This window comes from Talpa europaea (assembly GCF_964194135.1).
Source record: "Talpa europaea genome assembly, chromosome: 15".
In the NCBI taxonomy this organism is placed as follows: Eukaryota; Metazoa; Chordata; class Mammalia; order Eulipotyphla; family Talpidae; genus Talpa; species Talpa europaea.
This window is the reverse complement of record NC_140083.1, coordinates 77552067-77567061: the sequence shown is the minus strand read 5'-3', so window position 1 is coordinate 77567061 and position 14995 is coordinate 77552067. Positions and strand designations below refer to the sequence as shown.

Sequence of the window (14995 nt, the reverse complement as noted above, 5' to 3'; positions counted from 1 at the left end):
TTATTCGATCCCTGATCGAATAAGCTTTTACTCTTTACAGATCGATCTGTGTATGGATTAAAGAAATATCGCTTTAGATAATGTGCGTATGTATGAGTTTTTCCATCCTTCTTATAAGTCCTCTCAGGGCAGTAAAGCTGTCAGTAAGTTCTCACAACTTGTCTTACTCTGGTACAACTACCTGTTCAGGGGCTGGGGAGTTAGATAAAAGAGCTCCATACTAAAATGTCATAGATTTCCACTCTTAATGCTGAGGTTGAGCATTTTCTTGAATAAGTGTTTCTCAATTTGTTGTATGCCTTTGGTCAATTTCCAAAGTCCTAACATGTTTTTTTTGGGAAGCTTTGCCCAGTTTTTTTTGTTGTTGTTTTTAATTTTATTTTTATATTCCCTATACCATTGCAACCACCTTATTTTGACCTCAATCCCTCCTTTCCCTGCCCCCCCCCATAGTGTGTCTCTGTTTCATAGTTGTTTGTTGATTTTGATTTTTTCTTTCTTATAGTTATTCTTTTTTCGGGTCCCTTATTTAGATTTTCTAGATTCCTGCTATAAGCGAGACCATCCGGTATTTTTCTTTTTCTTTCTGGCTTATTTCACTGAGCATGATCCCTTCCAGCTCCATCCATGTTGCTGCAAATTGCATGTGTTTATCTTTTTTGAAGGCTGAGTAATATTCCATGGTGTATATGTACCACATCTTCTTGATCCAGTCATCTATTTTTGGGCATTTGGGTTGTTTCCAAAGTTTTATCTTACTTTTGGGAGGGGGGAGATTGCTGCATTTCCCACTCAACCATTCTAAAAATTCCTTCAAATGCTTACCTTTTGTTTGTTTGTGACCATTTTGAAAAAAACCAAGATTAACTCTGAATCAGAAAAGACAGAAAAGAAAAGCAGGAACCCAAGAAAGAAAATGGTAATTCAAACATAATCAAAGCCAAAGGAAAGTTTTGACTTACATTTCTTTTTTTTTTTAATAGAGGCATGTTTTATTTCTTTATTTTATTTGTTTGTTTGTGTTTGTTTATACATGCACTGGGTACAGTCAGAAGCACGGGAGATTGAGAGAATTCACCAGAGCCAGAGGGGGGAGCAGAGCAGGCAGAAGGACCGCAGTACACTGCTGAGGGGAGCAGTGGGCGGCAGGAGAGGTCTGCGCGCCCTGTGGGACCCTCCTCCAGTGGCCGGGGAGCAGCCGGGGATTGAACCGGCACTGCAGAGGCCGCGGGCAGCTTCGCAACCCAGCGCTCAACCGCTGCGCCACTGGGGAGGCCCTTGACTTACATTTCTTAATCTCAAACTTGTTACTGAATGTAAATCACAGTCACATTCCTAACTTCTGGAAGCAGAAGTTCTAAGTGAATGGAAAAAGAATCATTCTTTAAAAAAAAAAAAAAAGCTAGTTATTTTGTAACCAAAGCTTTCTGATGAATCTTTAACTTATCTATAAATTGAGGATAAATTCCTTAGGCTTAGCATAGACAGAGCACAATACAAAAGAAGAAATGCAATACCATTTTTTTTTCTTCCAGCAATTAGAGGTACTCTATGGAAACCTTGGAAAGAAAGAGTTATAAAGCGACCTGCAGCAGCCCATGCTTTAAAACCAGATCAGATGATTAGTGATGAATTTACAACATCTACAAAGATTTCAGAAATCCATGATATGCTACAAGAACTCATAGGCACTTCAATGTTCAGTAAATTAGAAAATAATGCTATTAAATATATATCATCAACAATATCAAACCTTTCTAAAGCTTTGCGTATACTAAATGATGAAATAAAAAGTGTTAACATCCAAAGTGACAATGTATATGTAGAAGAGGAAGTTGAAAAAGAAAAAGACCTACTCCTGAAGATGATAAAAGATCTCAGTGAAAATAATGAAATACTTAAGCAGAAACTTCAAATTGCAGAAGAAAACTATGAAAAACTTATTCAATCCAAAAGTGCTATAGAATACCAAACACTGTCTGGATCAAATTTGAAAGTGTTACCTGAGTCTGCTCCACAGTCATCCATGGGCACTAGCAAAACTGACAAAAGAGAGAGTACAGACATCACATCGGTCAAACAACTTGACAATATAGATAAGGCCCAAAGAAGAGAGACTAAAATCTCTGGTATCAAGTGGGACACAGCTTTTTCACATACATCCACAGATGAAATGGCTCCAGATTTAATTGACCGGCAATCCATTTTACAGAAAACATCTTCCCATGCTATCACCAAAGACAGCACTGAAGACATGAAATCATTGAAGAAAGGGTATGTCTCTGAGAAAGATAGAGCTGATCAGCTTCAATCACAGAAAAGAAAGGAAAAGAGAGCCCAATATGTACATGAGATGTTTGGATCAAATCTGAGTGATAATAAAGGTGAACAGAAAGACTCAAGAACCAAATTTGATCAACACTTGGAGTTACAATCCCTGGAAAAGAAGAGAAAGGAAGTAAAATCCTATTCTGAAGACAAATCAAAGTTACCTGAGTCAAAAAGTAAATTTTTTCCTGATGAAATTCTTTCTACCGATGTCCCTTCCACTTACACCAAGAGTGAAGCTGGCAAAGGTGCAACAAGTAATTTGTGGGAACGGCTCAAGACAGCCAAACTTGAACGTCAACTTGACAAAAGCCAAGTTTCTTTAGAGAAAAAAGAGGAACTCACTTCTGAGTCAATGGACAGCGAGAGAACAAGTGGGATGAGTAGCCAAGCAGGGCCATTCATGTCGACCCAACTTGATTCTTTCTCTGAGAAAGAGAAAACAAAAGGAAAGAAGGTCCAAGTCTCCCCAAGGACAAGCACAGGCAGAGAAGGAAAAACTGAAGAGAAAGACCTATCAGGTCTCACCAAGAAAGTCAAGCCTCATGAAGTTCATAAATCACTATCTCAGAAACTTAAAGAGGCTTCAGAATCTACCAGCGTTCTAAAAAGTCCAGAGGGCAAAAGTGAACAGAGTAACGTAGAGGAATTTCAGAAAGCCATAATGACTTTCCTAACAGAGAAAATTGATAACATAGGAAAGCCTTTGGATGAAAAAACTGTGCCAAAAAAAGAGTTATTAAAAAGAACAGAATTTGAAAATGTGGGAGTCATAAAAACAAAAATGGAGGAATATTTTCAAAAAGTGGCAGAAACTGTGACAGAAGTCTTGAGAAAATACAAACATATGAAAAAAACAGGAGAGTTGACAAAGAAACCTATGCAGGGGAAAAAGGAAGTCTCACATAAGCCAGAAATGCATTTTCAGAAGCCAATTAGTGAAACGTCTGAAATTAGAACCTTACTCTCGCCATATGAGAGCATGGACCCAGTAGCTGGCAATTTAATACAAATGATCTTAACTGAAATAGAAAGTGAAAGAGATGTTACAGTAGCCTCAACAGTAGAGACAGACCAGAAGAAGAAAAAACAAAGGCAAGAGGATTATTTGCAAGAGGATGAAGAACAAAAAAATGGTCACAAATCAAGTCTCAAATCCCAGTTGCAGGAAGTAAGTAATCTCCGGGGAAAGAGCCATGAAATGATGAATTTGGAGTTGGAAGATACACGGTTCCAGATGAAGGAGGGAAAGCAAAGGCAACAGAAACAGAAACAGTGGCAGGAAAAGGAGTTGGAGAAGGAACAACAAAAGGAGAGGATGCAAAAGCAAAGAGAAAAGGAGGAAGAACAGCATCAGAAGTCAGAGCAGCAGCAGCTGGAAGCAGGGAAGCAAAAAAGGCAAGAGGACGGGGTTCTGTTGGAGAAGGCACAGCAGATGAGGTGGGTTCAGAAGAAAATGAGACATATGGAGAAGGAAAGCAGCTGGGAGAAAATGGAGGAAGACCAGAAGTCAAAGAAAAAGGTAGAGGGCCATGGAAGGCAGAAGCAAAAAGAAGCAATGGATCAGATCAGGATTAAGAAGGAAAAATCTGAATCAGAATATACAGTCTCAAAAACTTCAGAAACAGTGTCTCCCAGAGGGGAAACACAGACGGACATATCCCAGTTATATCAGAGAAATGAGCCCGAAGGGAATCTTAGGACAATAGAGATAATTGCTGATGGAAAGCCCCCCAAAACAATCGCTCCTTCCTCTCTCAAACAATCCTTCCCATCCTGGGCCACTTCTACTTATGGACAGAACATCTCACTCACCCCTGAACAGGCCCAGGCACTGGGAATCATTCTTACCCCTGAGCAGGCCCAGGCACTGGGGATCACTCTCATCCTTCAGCAGGCCCAGGCACAGGAGGTCAGTCTCATCCCTCAGGAAGCCCAGGCTCAGGGGATCAGTGTCACCCCTCAGCAGACTTTCTCTTCTCAGAAAGAATGGGCATTGGGCAATACCCCAATCTCTCAGATGTCTCAAGGTTTGGGAGTACCCCATACAAATGAGCAGGCAGAGATATTTGAAGTGTCTGTTATCCAAGGAGAGATCAAAACACAAGAGATCACTCTCACCCCCGAGGAGGTCCAATCACAGGGAATCACTGTCACTCATGAGCAGGTGCTGGAGATCACTCTCACCCCTGAGCAGACCCAGGCCCAGGGGGTCACATTCAGCCCTCAGCAGGCCCAGGAGATCAGTCTCACCTCTAAGCAGGTCCAGGACCAGGGGATCACACTCAGCCCTCAGCAGGCCCCGGGGGTCACTCTCACCCCTCAACAGGCCCAGGCCCAGGGGATCACTCTTACTCCTCAGCAGGCCCAGGCCCAGGGGATCACTCTTACTCCTCAGCAGGACCAGGCCCAGGGGGTCACTCTCACCCCTGAGCAGGCCCAGACCCTGGGAATCACACTAACTCCTCAGCAGGTCAAGGCCCAGGGGATCAGTCTCACCCCAGAGCAGGCCCAGGCCCAGGGGGTCACTCTTACTCCTCAGCAGGCCCAGGCCCTGGGGATCACCCTTACTCCTCAGCAGGCCCAGGCCCATGGGGTCACTCTCACCCCTCAGCAGGCCCAGGCTCAGGGGATCACTCTCACCCCTCAGCAGGCTCAGGCCCAGGGGATCACTCTCACCCCTGAGCAGGCCCAGGCCCAGGGGGTCACTCTCACCCCTCAGCAGGCTCAGGCCCTGGGAATCACTGTCACCCCTCAGCAGGCCCAGGCCCAGGGGGTCACTCTCACCCCTCAGCAGGCTCAGGCCCTGGGAACCACACTCACCCCTGAGCAGGCTCTAGCCCAGGGGGTCACTCTCACCCCTCAGCAGGCCCAGGCCCTGGGAATCACACTCACCCCTGAGCAGGCCCATGCCCTGGGGGTCACTCTCACCCCTCAACAGGCCCAGACCCTGGGGATCACTCTTACTCCTCAGCAGGCTCAGGCCCAGGGGATCACTCTCACCCCTCAGCAGGCTCAGGCCCTGGGAACCACACTCACCCCTGAGCAGGTCCAGGCCCAGGGGATCAGTCTCACCCCTAAGCAGGCCCAGGACCAAGGGATCACACTCATCCCTCAGCAGGCCCTGGGGATCACTCTCACCCCTGAGCAGGCTGAGGCCCAGGGGGTCACTCTCACCCCTCAACAGGCCCAGGCCCTGGGGATCACTCTTACTCCTCAGCAGGCTCAGGCCCAGGGGATCACTCTCACCCCTCAGCAGGCTCAGGCCCTGGGAACCACACTCACCCCTGAGCAGGTCCAGGCCCAGGGGATTAGTCTCACCCCTAAGCAGGCCCAGGACCAAGGGATCACACTCATCCCTCAGCAGACCCTGGGGATCACTCTCACCCCTGAGCAGGCTGAGGCCCAGGGGGTCACTCTCACCCCTCAACAGGCCCAGGCCCTGGGGATCACTCTTACTCCTCAGCAGGCTCAGGCCCAGGGGATCACTCTCACCCCTCAGCAGGCTCAGGCCCTGGGAATCACACTCACCCCTGAGCAGGTCCAGGTCCAGGGGATCAGTCTCACCCCTAAGCAGGCCCAGGACCAAGGGATCACACCCTTTCCTCAGCAGGCCCTGGGGATTACTCTCACCCCTGAGCAGGCCGAGCCCCAGGGGGTCACTCTCACCCCTCAACAGGCCCAGGCCCTGGGGATCACTCTTACTCCTCAGCAGGCTCAGGCCCAGGGGATCACTCTCACCCCTCAGCAGGCTCAGGCCCTGGGAACCACACTCACCCCTGAGCAGGTCCAGGACCAGGGGATTAGTCTCACCCCTAAGCAGGCCCAGGACCAAGGGATCACACCCTTCCCTCAGCAGGCCCTGGGGATTATTCTCACCCCTGAGCAGGCTGAGGCCCAGGGGGTCACTCTCACCCCTCAACAGGCCCAGGCCCTGGGGATCACTCTTACTCCTCAGCAGGCTCAGGCCCAGGGGATCACTCTCACCCCTCAGCAGGCTCAGGCCCTGGGAACCACACTCACCCCTGAGCAGGTCCAGGACCAGGGGATTAGTCTCACCCCTAAGCAGGCCCAGGACCAAGGGATCACACCCTTCCCTCAGCAGGCCCTGGGGATCACTCTCACCCCTGAGCAGGCCGAGCCCCAGGGGGTCACTCTCACCCCTCAACAGGCCCAGGCCCTGGGGATCACTCTTACTCCTCAGCAGGCTCAAGCCCAGGGGATCACTCTCACCCCTCAGCAGGCTCAGGCCCTGGGAATCACACTCACCCCTGAGCAGGTCCAGGCCCAGGGGATCAGTCTCACCCCTAAGCAGGCCCAGGACCAAGGGATCACACTCATCCCTCAGCAGGCCCTGGGGATCACTCTCACCCCTGAGCAGGCCGAGCCCCAGGGGGTCACTCTCACCCCTCAACAGGCCCAGGCCCTGGGGATCACTCTTACTCCTCAGCAGGCTCAGGCCCAGGGGATCACTCTCACCCCTCAGCAGGCTCAGGCCCTGGGAATCACACTCACCCCTGAGCAGGTCCAGGTCCAGGGGATCAGTCTCACCCCTAAGCAGGCCCAGGACCAAGGGATCACACTCATCCCTCAGCAGGCCCTGGGGATCACTCTCACCCCTGAGCAGGCTGAGGCCCAGGGGGTCACTCTCACCCCTCAACAGGCCCAGGCCCTGGGGATCACTCTTACTCCTCAGCAGGCTCAGGTCCAGGGGATCACTCTCACCCCTCAGCAGGCTCAGGCCCTGGGAATCACACTCACCCCTGAGCAGGTCCAGGTCCAGGGGATCAGTCTCACCCCTAAGCAGGCCCAGGACCAAGGGATCACACTCATCCCTCAGCAGGCCCTGGGGATCACTCTCACCCCTGAGCAGGCTGAGGCCCAGGGGGTCACTCTCACACCTCAACAGGCCCAGGCCCTGGGGATCACTCTTACTCCTCAGCAGGCTCAGGCCCAGGGGATCACTCTCACCCCTCAGCAGGCTCAGGCCCTGGGAATCACACTCACCTCTCAGCAGGTCCAGGACCAGGGGATCAGTCTCACCCCTAAGCAGGCTCAGGACCAGGGGATCACACTCATCCCTCAGCAGGCCCTGGGGGTCACTCTCACTCCTCAGCAGGCTCAGGCCCAGGGGATCACTCTCACCCCTCAGCAGGTCCAAGCTCTGGGAATCACACTTACCCCTCAGCAGGCCCAGGCCCAGGGGATAACTCTGCTCCCTGAGCAGGCCCAGGCCCCAGAGATCACTGAGACCCCTCAGCAGGCCCAGGTCCTGGGGATCAGTCTCACCCCTAAGCAGGCCCAGGACCAGGGGATCAGGGCCCCAGCCCAGGGACTCATAATCACCCCTGAGCAGGCCCAGGCCCAGGGGGTCACTGTCACCCCTCAGCAGGCCCAGGGGATCACTCTGACCCCTGAGCAGGCCCAGCCCCAGGAGATAATTCTGACCCCTGATCAGCTCCAGGCCCTGGGGATCACTCTAACCCCCCAGCAGGCCCAGGCCCAGGGAATCAGTCTCACCCCAGAGCAGGCCTACGCCCAGGGGGTCACTCTCACCCCTCAGCAGGCCCAGGCCCAGGGTGTCACTCTCAACTCTCAGAAGGTCCCGGCCCAGGGGATCACTCTCACCCCTGAGCAGACCCAGGCCCTGGGGATCACTCTTACCCCTCAGCAGGCCCAGGCCCAGGTGATGACTCTCATCCCTCAGCAGGCCCAGGCCCAAGGGCTCACTCTCACCCCTCAGGAGGCCCAGGGGCTCATTCTCACCCCTCAGCAGGCCCAGGCCCAAGGGCTCACTCTCACCCCTCAGCAGGCCCAGGCCCAGGGGGTTACTCTCACCCCTCAGCAGGGCCAGGGGGTCACTCTCACCCCTCAACAGGCCCAGGTCCAGGGGATTCCTCTTACCCCTCAGCAGGCCCAGGGGATCACTCTCACCCCTCAGCATGGCCAAGGGTTCATTCTCACCCCTCAGCAGGCCCAAGCCCAGGGGATCACTCTCACCCCTCAGCAGGCCGGAACCCAAGGGATCACCCTTACCCCTCAGCAGGCCCAGGGGATCACTCTCACCCCTCAGCAGACCCAAGCCCAGGAGATCCCTCTCACCCCTTACCAGGCCCGGACCCAGGGGATTACAATCATCCCTGATCAGGCCCAGGTCATGGAGGTCACTCTCACCCCTCAGCAGGCCCAGTTGATCACTCTGACCCCTGATCAGTCTCAGGCTCAAGCCCAGGGGATCACTCTCACTTCTGAGAAGGTCCAGCCCCGGGGGATCACTCTCACCCCTGAGCAGGCCCAGGCCCTAGGGATCACACTCACCCCTGAGCAGGCCCAGGCCCAGGGGATCACACTCACTGCTGAGCAGGCCCAGGCCATTGGGATCACTCTTACTCCTCAGGGCCAATGGGTCACTCTCTCCCCTCAACAGAGGCAGGCTCAGGGGACCACACTCATCACTGAGCAGGTGCAGGCCCAGGGAATCACTCTTACCCCTCAGCAGAGTCAGGCACTGGGGATACCTCTCAGCTCTCACCAGGTCCAGAAACCGGGAATCACTCTTACTCCCAAGGGAGCACCAACACTCAGAATCACTGTCCCTCCTCAGCAGTCACAGACACGGGGCGTATCTGACTCCTCAGAGCTGTTCACTCCTGAACAAGTTCAGACATTGGGGCCTCCTCTTACTTCTGATCTGATTCAGTCAATGGAGGTCTCTCTTACCCCTAAGCATACCCAGTTAATGCGAGACCTTCTTATTCGAGAACAGGCACCACAGGAACCAGTGTTCACTCGCACTTCTGAGAAATCCGAGATTTTGGGTATCACACTTAGCCATGAGCAAGCCCAGGCAGTGGGTACCTCCCTCACCCCTGAGCACACACAAGCATTGAGGGTCCCTCTCACCCTTGACCAGGCTCAGGCATTACAGTCCCCTCTCACTTTAGAACAGGCATGGAAATTGGGTGTTCCTATCACTCCAGAAGTGGTTCAAGAAGTATCAAGCACTCTTACTTCTAAGCAGATGCAAGCACGGAGAGTGCCTTCCTCTCATGAGCAGGCTCAGGCATTTGGCACTCCTTTCACTCCAGATCAGGCCCAGGCATGGGGAATTCCCCCAACTCCAGAAAATGCTTTGGCATCAGTTGTCACTCTTACCCCTGAACAGATCCGGACTTTGGGACTCCCTCTCACTTCAGATAAATCCCATGCCTTAGACTTTTCCCTCAGATCTGAGCAAGTTAAACCATTGGGAGTCCCATTTGCGCCAGAACAGACTCAGCCTATGGGTAGTCTTATGTCTGAGCAGCACCTAAAGTCGAGACCACCCCTCATTGATGAGCAATTCTTACAACCCTGGGTCCCTTCAATTCTTCAACCATTTAAAGAATCAAAGACTTCGCTCCCAGCTAGGCATCCCAGTCCATCAAGTCCTGGGCAGGCCCTGGCATCATCTGCTCCTATTGCTGAGAAACCCTCTAGATTTGAGGTCTCTACTACTACTTTGCAGGCCCCCTTTGATCCTGGGAAATTACAAGGAACTAGGATTCCTTCTGATTCTGGGAAGCTTCTGGGGCCACAGACTTTCCCTTTCTCTGGACAGACCCTGGTTTCTAAAGGCCAACCCACGTCTTTGCAAGCTCCCAGTACCGGGAAGCTCCCTAAACCAGGAGTCCCTCAAACTCCAGAGAAGCCCCTTGTACTAGAGTCCCTTAAGTCTAGGCAGTTCCTCTTATCTAAGGATACCCTGACTCCCCAGCCACCTCTGATATCAAAGGTTCCTCTTGTCCCTGGCCAGTCCTTCATATCTGGAGTCCAACCCACCTCTAAACAAGTTCCTGGTCTCTGGTCTTCTCTCTCTCCTAGGCAGCCCTTTGTTCCTGGGGCCTCTTCCATTGCTAAGGAGCTCCTAGAATCTGAAACCTTAACCCTCTCTGAGCAGCTTCAGGCATTTCAGCCCTCTATCACCTCTGAGCAATTTCCCTATCTACAACCCTCTTCCACCCTTGGGCAGCATCAGTTACCATGGACTCTTTCTGGTCAAGCTTCCCCGCTATGGATCCCTCCCATTCCTGGGCATGCCCCAACAATAGGGGCCCCTGTACCCCCTGGAAAGCCCAAGAAAAGTCTGTCCTCTAATATCCCTCAGAGAAGTAAAAGATTGGCTATTTCTTCTCTGACATCTAAATCAGCCCTGGTCCACCCCATTGCTACAAAATTTAAGGCACCTCAAGCCCCCTCCATCATTAAGAAGTTGCCAATGTCAGAGGTCTCTGACACTCCTGTAGAAATCCAAAGACTCGCTGATCCTTTTACCATGGAACGATTTAAAACACTTCAGTCCTCTGTCACTAGTTATAAGATACCAGTATCACAAACCCCTTACGTTGATGGTGAGGTTCGTCTCACTCTCAGGAAGTCTATAACATCGTTACCTTCTCTGACTACTCAACTACCCCAAATCTCACCTTCTGAATTGGACCAAAAATCCCGATTTCCCCCTATAGACAAGTCCTGGATACTGACATCAGTTTTAGGCACCAAGAAACCCAAAGTAATGGTGCCCCCTTCCTCTCCCCAAGAACTCAAAGAACAGAGATATTTTGTTGATGTGGAGGCTCAGAGGAAAAACCTGATACTCTTAAATGAGGCCATGAAAGCGTCTGGACTCTCTTCACAACTATATACAACAGCTGAGAATCTCATAATTGAGACACTTCATACGGACAAAATTCGGTTGGGATACATATTCAACAAGTACATTGCCTATAGGCTGATCCAGCGTGCAAGGTAGATGTAACTTCTGTATGTTCAGTTTTCTGATTTACTACTGACTTCTAATATCCTCCCTCATTGCCTATGAGGGAGGATATTCATATTCATATTCATCACATAACATGATCTAAAAGATTCACTTCTAGAGGGTCTGTGGGTTGGAAACCTATTCTAAAAAGCAAAAGAAGATATTTTTAGGAAATAAGAAATGTCCATAGCATGATCCATTTCATTCATTTTTATCTCTAGCAGAGATAATTATGAATCATGGTTGATCTTCAAAACATCAACTTCAGAAGTTTTGAGATGCTTAAGTTATTCTGAAATGAATTTTTTAAATGGGCAGTGGTTGATTATGTACAAGGTATTGCTGTGGCAATTGTGCTACTGGAATAACCTGGAGGAAACAGGTACTGGTACTGATTTTTAAAAATTGCTAATATCAGACCTATGTCAGGAAAAGTGAACAACTGGCTTGCCATCGTTAGTATTTATATTTGAGGTTACCAATATAATTTCTGGGAAATTTTTAAAGCTATATTTACAAAAAATGAAACCAAAACTATAATAGAAAAGGTTATCATTAATTACAGGAATAATATGTCATTTATTCAATAATATTTATTGAATGTGCACAATAGTTCCAGATGTAGGGATGCAGTAGTGAATAAAACAAAGTACCCTGTTCTCATGAAATTTACATTTTTTTTTTAAAGATTTATTTATTTATACAAGCACTGGGCACAGTCAGAAGCACAGGAGGGTGAGAGAATTCACCAGAGCCAGAGCGGGGAGCAGAGCAGGCAGAAGGACCGAAGTACACTGCTGAGGGGAGCAGCGGGCGGCAGGAGAGGTCTGCGCGCATGTGGGACCCTCCTCCCGGTGGCCGGGAGCAGCCGGGTGGCCGAGGAGCAGCCGGGGATCAAACTGGCGCTGCAGAGGCTGCGTGCAGCTTCGCAACCCAGCGCTCAACCGCTGCGCCACCAGGGAGGCCCGAAATTTACATTTTTGAGGAGTAAATTTTTTTTATTTAAGTACCACTATTTTATATCCTTGTTCATTTTTTTTCACAACAAAGAATTTCTCCCCTCAAATGTGATCACTATAGTTATCCCACCACCAATGCACCCATAGTCCTTACTCCCCTTTTTTCTCCCTTGAGGAGTAAATTTATTTGAGAACTAAGGATTGGACCAAGAAACATAATACTTATCCAAGATTAACCAGAACTTTTAATGTTAAAGCTTAAGTAACCTGAGATTGTTGGAAATGTTTTACTCTATACCTGTCCTTAGTTTTTGCTTTTTTTTTTTTTTTTTTAAGATTTATTTATTTATTTATGCATAGAAGAACTAGGGTAGGGGGTGTTGAGAGAATTTACCAGAGACCGAGTGGGGAGCAGAACAGGCAGATTTACTGAAATACACTGCTGAGGGGAGCAGTGGGCAAAACAGGAGAGGTATGCTGCACCACATGTGGGTCACCTCTCTGCCTGGGGATTGAACTCAGACTGCAGAGGTGATAGTGCTAAGACTAAACCCCTATGCCACCAGGAAGGCCCAGTTTTCTCTTTCCGAAGTGAATGTTACTAGTCATTTACATCTGTTCTTACATGTAAAACATTTTACCTACTTGAGAATTTTATCATGTTCCTGGTCATTCTTCAGTTCCTTAGTGTCTTTTTTCCTTTGTTATATTTAAGTTAAAAAAATAAGTAGTACACCTGGTACACTTTAAAAAAATACAAATGGTAAATGGTAGAGTGAAAATTTTCCTTATTCCTACTCATATCCCTGGTTATTAGGCCCTCCCCCAGGGTTACTAATGTTTGTTCACCTAGAAAAGTTTTCTGCATAAGTATACAAAGTACATATATGATTTATCTTCCTTTTTATCTATTTTAAACACTTAAAGCATTTCATTTTTTCATAACTCAATGTAGATATTAGGTATTAGATAACAGTAATTAGCATATAAGAGCCTACTCATTCATTTTATAGCTTCATAGTATTACAAAGCCTAGATTTATCAGAATTTACTTAGGCTCTGATGGATATTTATGTCATTTTCAATATTTTGATTAATAAAAATATACTTCAATGAACAAGCTGCTAGATGAGTATGTAGATACATGTGTATATGTCTTAAAGTAGAATTTTGGGACAAAGGTGTTTGGTAATTTTGATAGATTTTTGACAATTTTTTCCAAAGATGATGTAACAATTTACATATTTGATTATCTTTATAGAAGTATTTTCCCACATGGAGACTGATACAAAGTATTACCAATTTGTTCAGCTTGTTTTTTTGTTTTTTTTTTTTTAAAGATTTATTTTTTTTTTTAAAGATTTATTTATTTATTTTATTTATTTATACAAGCACTGGGTACAGTCAGAAGCGCGGGAGGGTGAGAGAATTCACCAGAGCCAGAGCGGAGAGCAGAGCAGGCAGAAGGACCGAAGGACACTGCTGAGGGGAGCAGCGGGCCGCAGGAGAGGTCTGCGCGCCATGTGGGACCCTCCTCGGGTGGCCGGGGAGCAGCCGGGGATCGAACCGGCGCTGCCGAGGCTGCAGGCAGCTTCGCAACCCAGCGCTCAACCGCTGCGCCACCGGGGAGGCCCTAAAGATTTATTTATTTATTCATACAAGCACTGAATATAATCAGAAGCGAGGGAGGGTGAGAGAATCCACCAGAGCCAGAGCAGGGAGCAGAACAGGCAGAAGGACCGAAATACACTGCTGAGGGGAGCAGTGAGTGCTGCAGGAGAGGTCTACGCGAGGGACCTGTGGCCGGGGATCAAACTGGTCCTGCAAAGGCTGCGGGCAGCTTCGCAGCCCAGCGCTCAACCACTGCGCCACCGGGGAGGCCCTATTTGGCTTGTTTTTTTATTATGGGTGAGGTTAAAGATCATGTCATAGCCTTTAGAGTCATCTGATATTCATAGAAAACTCTAAAAAAACCTATCAGAAACAACAAATGAGTTCAATAAAGTGTCAGGCTACAAAAATCAATTTACAAAACTCTTTTGTGTTTCTATGTACAAACAATGAACTAGAAGACAAATCAAGAAAATACTTCCATTCCAATTGCATTAAAAAAAAATAAGTACTGGGCCTCCCCGGCGGCGCAGCGGTTGAGCGCTGGGTTGCGAAGCTGCCCGCGGCCTCTGCGGCGCCGGTTCGATCCCCGGCTGCTTCCTGGCCACCGGAGGAGGGTCCCACATGGCGCGCAGACCTCTCCTGCCGCCCGCTGCTCCCCTCAGCAGTGTACTTCTGTCCTTCTGCCTACTCTGCTCCCTGCTCTGGTTAATTCTCTCACCCTCCCACGCTTCTGACTGTACCCAGTGCATGTATAAACAAAACAAACAAACAAATAAATAAATAAATAAACATGCCTCTATTAAAAAAAAAAAATCTTAAAAAAAAAAAGTACTTAGGCATAAACTTAACAAATGAGGTCAAAGACCTGTACAATGGAAATCGTGAGATATTGTTAAAAGAAAATAGAAGGCAGCATGAGATGGTAAGATATCCCATACTCATGGATTGGAAGAATTAACATTATTAGATATTTATTAAATTAAACATTATTAAAATGATCATCCTACCCAAAGCAATATACAGATTCAATGCAATCCTTATCAAAATTCTGATGGCATTCTGGAAGGAAATAGAACAAACATTACTAACCACAAAAGACCCCAAATAGCCCCCAAAAAGACCCCAAATAGCCAAAGTAATCCTGAGGGGAAAAAAAAAGAGAGGAGATATCGCACTCTCTAACCCCAGACTACTTGAAAGTGATAGTAATCAAAACAGTATGGTTTGGGATAAAAATAGACACACATCAATGGAACAGAATTAGAGCCCAGAAAATAACCCACAATATATGGAC

The 14995-nt window shown here is 48.4% G+C and overlaps 1 protein-coding gene across 1 annotated transcript in view; it reads left to right on the top strand.

Moving 5' to 3' along the window:
• Positions 1 to 14995, top strand: part of FAM186A (family with sequence similarity 186 member A) — a gene marked incomplete at both ends in the record, with an annotated part of 47292 nt that overhangs the window by 17849 nt on the left and 14448 nt on the right. The window contains 3 exons of the mRNA XM_084256122.1: positions 1536 to 4801; positions 4910 to 5377; positions 5480 to 11115. Coding sequence (XP_084112248.1) covers positions 1536 to 4801; positions 4910 to 5377; positions 5480 to 11115 — 9370 coding nt within the window. The remainder of the gene's footprint in view (positions 1 to 1535; positions 4802 to 4909; positions 5378 to 5479; positions 11116 to 14995) is intronic.